Below are 7160 nucleotides of genomic sequence, written 5' to 3' on the forward strand. Positions count from 1 at the left end.
GAGACACGGGGGCACCCCAGCTGCCACCCAGCAGGCGATTGGCTGCTCCCTCCCAGCAGCTGAAGCCCTGCCCCCTTCTCCTGAGCTCCCAGTCTATCACCCACCAGCTCATCTAGCCAAAGCCCCTCCCCCAGCTCCCTCTAAGCTCCGCCCCAGCCCCCCAAAACCCCCCTGCTCTACAAAGCCACACCCCAGCTCCCTCTAAACCCTACCCCAGACCCCAAGCCCCGCCCCTCCTTCCCCATCCTCTCTCCCCTGCCACCTTTCGCAATCCCACTCCCCCCCCACCCTGCCCCACGCCCCGCCCCGCACTCACCTGCCGGTAATACCTTCTCTTGAGGATACTCCGGTTGTTGTCCAGCTTGTCAGCCACCGCGGAGCCGTAGATCTCCATGCTGGCCGTGAACACCACCAGCTCGTACCACTGGCTCACCTGGGCGGGGGGGGAGAGAAAACCATTGTGGGACAGAGACCTCCACCTCCTCCCAGCGAGGGGCGGCTGCCAGCCAGAGACCCCATTGGCCCCCAAGAGAGCGGGGGGATGGCAGTGTCTTTGGGCACACACGCATGCATGGTCATGGCAGTGGGTTAGCGGAAGGGGGCCTGGGAGCCAGGACTCCTGGGTTCTCTCCTCGGCTCTGGGAGGGGAGTGGGGGCTGCTGGCTTAGAGCAAGGAGGGCTGGGAGCCAGGACTCCTGGGTTCCATCCCTTGGCTCTGCCACCGGCCTGCTTGGGCAAGTCCCTTCCCCTCTGTGCCTCAGTTTCCTCTCCCATGTTTGGTCTAGACTGATCTCTTCGGGGAAGGACCCGTCTACCTGCGCACGCAGCCCCCCACACAGCACCCAGCGACAGACTACGGTATCACTTGAAAAGCCATAATCTGCTGACTATCACCGTCCTGTTCAAATGTGCACCCCAACACTGCCTAAGGCATGATGAGATTTTACTGCGTGTCTGTTACTGAAACACATTGCGAGTTGGGGAAACACCCACAGACTAGCTCCTCCTTAGAATCATAGAATATCAGGGTTGGAAGGGACCTCAGGAGGTATCTAGTCCAACCCCCTGCTCAAAGCAGGACCAATTCCCAACTAAATCATCCCAGCCAGGGCTTCGTCAAGCCTGACCTTAAAAACCTCCAAGGAAGGAGATTCCACCACCTCCCTAGGTAACGCATTCCAGTGCTTTACCTCCCTTGTCAAGAGAGGACTGACCACAGGTGTTAGACAACCATTAGCGACGGTAGAGCCTCGGAATTACAAATCCCTCGGGAAGGGTGGTTGTTTGTAACTCTGAACCGTTCGTACCGCTGAACGAAACATTGCATAAGTTTACAACTGAACGTTAACTTAATACAGCTTGGAAACTTCACTATGTCATCTCTACTGCTGGCTGATTGCCTACTTCCGGTTCCGAACGAGGTGTGTGGTTAACCCGTCAGTTTTCTGTACTGAGACCTGCAATGTCTGGGGAGGTGAGAAAAGCTGTTTCCTTGAAATCGTACTAAGCCTTCGTAACGTTTAGGGTTTCGACTGCGTGTTTAGCTTTGTAACCAACGCCCACCTTTTATGCCTTTATCGCTGAAAAATCGACCTCTCTCCAGCTAATAAACTTGTATGGTTGTTTTCTCGTTGACGGAACGATATTTGAACAGCCAGACTGGGTCAGACCAAAGATCCATCCAGCCTAGTCTCCCGTCATCCGACGGCGGCCAATGCCAGGTGCCCCAGAGGGAATGACCAGAACAGGGAATCAAGTGATCCACCCGCTGTCGCCCATTCCCAGCTCCTGGCAAACAGAGGCTAGGGACACCTTTCCTGCCCAGCCTGGCTAATAGCCGCCTATGTGACCAAGTGGGAATGTTCTTAATGTTTTCTCTGAGTGCTGTGTGGGTGCCTCAGTTTCCCCTATGCAGTTCTCGAGTGTCGGGGGGGGTGATTGTTGCAGAACCCTAGGGACCCAGTGTGATCCTGTGACGCCCTGTCTACTGATGGCCTGGGCCCCTCCTCTGCAAAGGTGCCAAGTGAAGGTGTTGGAGAACAAAGAGATCAGGTGACCTCCTGGCCCAGGAAAGAGACAGAGACAAAGGCAGAGGAGGGGCTGGAGCGTTTCAGCTTTGAGCTGGCTGTGGAAATGGAGGGGAGCCCAGACAGACTTCCTCGCCTCCCCTGGCCCACCAAGGTTAGGGTGACCAGATGTCCCGATTTTATAGGGACAATCCTGATTTTTGGGTCTTTTTCTTATATAGGCTCCTATTACCCCCCACCTCCTGTCCTGATTTTTCACATTTGCTGTCTGGTCACCCTACCCAAGATGGACCTGACTGAGGGGGTCCTGTTGTCTGTACCTGCAAGACCTGTCTTGGACCGTGTTCCTGTCGTCTAAATAAGCCTTCTGTTTTACTAGCTGGTTGAGAGTCCCGGTGAATTGCAGGAAGTCGGGGCTTCAGGGCCTTGTCTCCTGCAAACTCCGTGACAACCCGTCCTCCACAAATTTATCTAGTTCTTTTTTGAACCCTGTTCTCGTCTTGGCCTTCACAACATCCAGTGGCAAGGAATTCCCCAGGTGGACTGTGCGTTGTGTGAAGAAATACTTCCCTTTGTTCATTTTCAACCTGCTGATTTCATTTGGTGACCCCTAGTTCTTGTCTTATAATAAACAACACTTCCGTATCTTCTCCACACCTGTCACGATTTTATCGACCGCTCCCATATCCCTCCTTAGCCGTCCCTTTTCCAAGCTAAAAAGTCCCAGTCTTGTTAATCTCTCCTCACACCCAGACCCCGAATCATGTTTGTTGCCCTTTTCTGAACCTTTTCCAATCCCAATCGATCTTTCTGGAGACAGGGCGGCCACATCTGCCCACGGCATTCAAAACGTGGGCGTCCCATGGATTGATGGAGAAGCGATGCGACGAACCAATTATGGAGCCGGACAGGACAAGAGGCATCTCTCCGGGGTGGAGAATGTGCAGGGGCTGCCCTGAGCGCGGGGCTAGGAGAGCGCTCGGCAAGGAGCCGTGTCAGACTTTGCACGCTGAGGGCTGGGAGCGAGTGAGCCGGGCGTGGTCTGTTCCCGCCGCAAGAGGCGGAACTCTGTACACAAGTACCGCCCCCATCCCGCGCCAATCACAACAAACTCCCGCTCTGTCAGAGCGACTTGAGCGCAGGGGCACTTTTGCTGCAGAGGGGAAACCGAGGCATGGTGCGTTTAAAAACACAGAAGCTGCCCTAATGGCTCAAACCAACAGTCCGTCTAGCCCCAGATCCTCTCCCAGAGCTTCAGGGGGAGCGTACAGACCCCAGCAACTGGAGCGATTCCCTCCTATCCCTTGGCTAACTGCTACTAAGGTCTCCCGGCTCTGGGCGGGGAGTGGGGTCTAGTGCTGAGAGCAGGGGGGGGGCTGGGAGCCAGGACTCCTGGGTTCTCTCCCCGGCTCTGGGAGGGGAGTGGGGGCTGGTGGGTTAGAGCAGGGGGGGCTGGGAGCCAGGACTCCTGGGTTCTCTCCCCAGCTCTGGGAGGGGAGTGGGGGCTGGTGGGTTAGAGCAGGGGGGGCTGGGAGCCAGGACTCCTGGGTTCTCTCCCCGGCGCTGGGAGGGGAGTGGGGGCTGGTGGCTAGAGCAGGGGGGGCTGGGAGCCAGGACTCCTGGGTTCTCTCCCTGGTTCTGGAAGGAGAGGGGGGGCTGGGAGCCAGGACTCCTGGGGTCTCTCCCTGGCTCTGTAGTCAAGTGGGTTTGCGGGAAGGGAGTCAGCATCAGAGCTGGGTGTCGCGCCAGCCGAATCTCATTGGGGGGTTGTGGAGAATAGCGGGGTGGCTGGGGAGGAGATGGGGGGCATCCCTGCATGATCCGGTCTGAGGTGGGTTCGGATACAGGACCCCCACCCTGGAAGAAAGCAGGACACGACGGGGGGCCCCACTTACCACTTCTAGGAAAAAATCCACGTGCGGCCTCTTATGTACAAAAAAGCGGACGGGGTGTTTGTCTATCACAACCTGGAGACCGGAGAGGAGACGGGTAAAGCAGGGGGCTGGGCGGAGGCCAAGACCCTGGGTCTGCCCGTCACTGGCACCGCCCCTCCCCGCCCCCTCTCTGCCAGAGTTACCCCTAGAGGGGACAGGCCCCTGCCCCATTCCCCACCCCCCTGAGCCAGCCAGTCCCTGCCCTAGAGCTGGATGGGAGCCGGTGCCCCCTAGAGGGGACAGGCCCTGTGTCCCATTCCCCACCCCCCTGAGCCAGCCAGTCCCTGCCCTAGGGCCGGGTGGGATCCGGCATCCCCTAGAGGGGACAGGCCCTGTGTCCCATTCCCCACCCCCCTGAGCCAGCCAGTCCCTGCCCTAGGGCCAGATGGGAGCCGGCGCCCCCTAGAGGGGACAGGCCCTAGATAGTGTATAATCCCCACACAAAGGCAGTTCCCCTTGTGTCTGTCCTCTCCCCATAGGGAGCTAAGCTGGTGAAGGATATGGCCGAGGCGGGGGATGGGTGTAGGACCTACATAATTTACCTGGGGGTTGCACAGTTCTGGAGGGCAGAACCCCCCACACACCGACACACAGGCAATCTCCCCTCTCCCGCCAGTTCACTCCTCGGCGCCCGGCCCCCGTCTCACCTTGAGGATGAAGTCGGGAGGGGTCCCGGGACGCACCGTGGGTCGCATCACCCCATCGTGGTGGGAGTGGATCAACGTCTCGTCCAGGTCCAGCACGAGGACCTTCCGCTTCACCTGGGGGGGGGGGGGGGGGGGGGGACAGGGAGCCGTCAGTCGCGGCCCCCAAACCCCTCCCCCAGCCCCAATCCCAGTCAGCCCTGAGTAACCGGCATCCAGCCCCCCACCCCGCATGCTGGCCCATGGCAGGGACCCCCTGTCGGACCTACCTGCTGTATGGTTTAGATGCAACCCCCACCCCTTTGCTGCTCCTGGGGAGACACCCCCTCTTAACCCAGAAAATCTTGGGAGTCCCTTCTGCTCCCCAGCTCTGGGAAGGAAGCGGGGTCTGCTGTGTTAGAGCAGGGGGGGCTGGGAGCCAGGACTCCTGGGTTCTCTCCCCGACTCTGGGAGGAGAGTGGGGTCTGCTGTGTTAGAGCAGGGGGGGCTGGGAGCCAGGACTCCTGGGTTCTCTCCCCGGCTCTGGGAGGGGAGTGGGGACTGGTGGGTTAGAGCAGGGGGGGGCTGGGAGCCAGGACTCCTGGGTTCTCTCCCCGGCTCTGGGAGGAGAGCGGTTAGAGACGGGGGGGGGGGGGGGGGGGGGCTGGGAGCCGAGGGAGGGGGATACTTACTGAGCCGGTTGCGTGCGGCCGGGGAGAGAGGGAGCACGTCATAGCGCACCGTCTGGTACTGGATCACCTGCCGCGAGAGCAGAGCGGGACGGGCTGTCATAGCCGGGAGGAGAGCCCGGCTCTTAACACCCCCACTCTCTCTCACTCACACACACATGCACGGGGATGCCTCTGTAATGACCTATGTTCAGGGGGCCTCCCAGAAGCTCCATGTGTTGATCCCTCCTTCTACTTGAGGGACCCCCCCTTATCCCTCCATTTCTTCCCCCTCCTCCACTCATTCCACATGCTCTGTGCCCCGCCACGCCAGGGGCTCAGTGTGACCCCCCCCCACACCCAATAATGGGGTAGAGCGGGGGGCTGGGAGCCAGGACTCCTGGGCTCTCTGCCCAGCTCTGGGACGGGAGTAGGGTCTGGTTGTTAGAGCGGGGGGGGGGGGGGGGGGGGGGGGGGGGAGGGCGGGGGCTGAGAGCCAGGACTCCTGGGTTGACTCGCCAACCCTGACAGAACACCTCAGTTTCCCCACCTGTGAGACAGGGAAAATAATCTGGTCCAGGGAGACGGCGAGGGCAGGGAACGCCCCCCACCATGTAAAAACCCAGCCCCACGCTCGTCCCCGAACCCAGTCAAAGCCGAGCAAAAACCATTCACCCTGCTCCCAAAGGAGAGCAGCCCTTCCCCCGCCACCCACCCTTCCTTTCCCTTTACAAACCCACCCCTGGGATCACACGGTTCCCCCGAGGTCTGGGTCTAACTCAAGGGGATTTTTAAGACCCCCACTCCAATCAGGAACTGAACAGCCCTGAAAGCAAAACTGACCACGAAACTGACGAGGGAGCACAGGGGCCAGGCTGGCGATGGGGATTGTAACAGGCCCTCCTGCCCCATCAGCTCTGGGGATGAAGCGGGAGGAAGGGGAGACGCCAGTTCTGTTCTCGCCCCCCTGTCAAAAAAGGGCAATGGTGTTTTCTAGCAGCAGGAGTCCAGACTGCCTTCTTATATCTGGGGAGAGAACCCAGGAGTCCTGGCTCCCAGCCCCCCCTGCTCTAACCCACCAGCCCCCACTCCTCTCCCAGAGCCGGGGAGAGAATCCAGGAGTCCTGGCTCCCAGCCCCCCCTGCTCTAACCCTCCAGCCCCCACTCGCCCCCCAGAGCCGGGGAGAGAACCCAGGAGTCCTTGCTCCCAGCCCCCCCTTCGCAAACCCACTAGTCCCCACTCCCCTCCCGGAGCCGGGGAGAGAACTCAGGAGTCCTGGCTCCCAGCCCCCTCTGCTCTAACCCACCAGCCCCCCCTCCCCTCCCTCTGCCCTGCCTTTTTGGCCCCCTGCCCTATCACATGCCATGGCACCTGCCTGCACTGGAGAAGCCCGGATTAGATTTGCCATAGGCTAACCCCCTGATTCACACCCCCCCACACTCTATTTTAACCACCCACCTGCTTCCCAGTCTCAAACCGCGCCCGGGTCACAGCCCCCGGCACCTGTCGTCCCTTGGCAAGGGCACGGATTCCCCCGCCCCACGGGTCTGGCGCCGGCCCCAGGGGCACCAGGACGTGACTCCCGGGCCAGCCGAGAGGGCCTCCTCCCAGAATTAGCTTCCCAGCTGCTTCACCCCAGCTGATCCGATCCGTGGGCTGGCGGGGATCTGATCTGGCAAGGCCTGAGACCATGGGGAGAGGCGGCAGCAGATCAGGAACCCTCGGGGAAGGAAACGGCGGGGGGAGGGTGTCCCAAAGGACTTCCCCCCCTCCCCCAGCACAATCCCTGGCCCAGGGAATGGGGCACGTGGCCTGCCCCCTCTAGGGGGCGCCAGCTCCTATCCGGCCACAAGGCAGGGACTGGCTGGGTCAGGGAGGCAGAGAATGGGGCACGGGGCCTTTCCCCT

At 60.6% G+C, this 7160-nt stretch overlaps 1 protein-coding gene across 1 annotated transcript in view; it reads right to left on the reverse strand.

Moving 5' to 3' along the window:
* PHF23 (PHD finger protein 23) overlaps positions 1 to 6954 on the reverse strand; it is a 20863-nt gene extending 13909 nt beyond the window's left edge. Inside the window, exons 1-5 of the mRNA XM_026660339.2 lie at positions 6712 to 6954; positions 5277 to 5343; positions 4609 to 4727; positions 3923 to 3994; positions 317 to 433 (exon numbers count right to left, since the gene is read on the reverse strand). Coding sequence (XP_026516124.1) covers positions 317 to 433; positions 3923 to 3994; positions 4609 to 4727; positions 5277 to 5343; positions 6712 to 6945 — 609 coding nt within the window. The 5' untranslated portion in view covers positions 6946 to 6954. The remainder of the gene's footprint in view (positions 1 to 316; positions 434 to 3922; positions 3995 to 4608; positions 4728 to 5276; positions 5344 to 6711) is intronic.
* Between the last annotated feature and the right edge of the window lie 206 nt (positions 6955 to 7160).

This window comes from Terrapene carolina, unplaced genomic scaffold (genome assembly GCF_002925995.2).
Source record: "Terrapene carolina triunguis isolate 2854851 unplaced genomic scaffold, T_m_triunguis-2.0 Scaffold751, whole genome shotgun sequence".
Classification (NCBI taxonomy): Eukaryota; Metazoa; Chordata; order Testudines; family Emydidae; genus Terrapene; species Terrapene triunguis.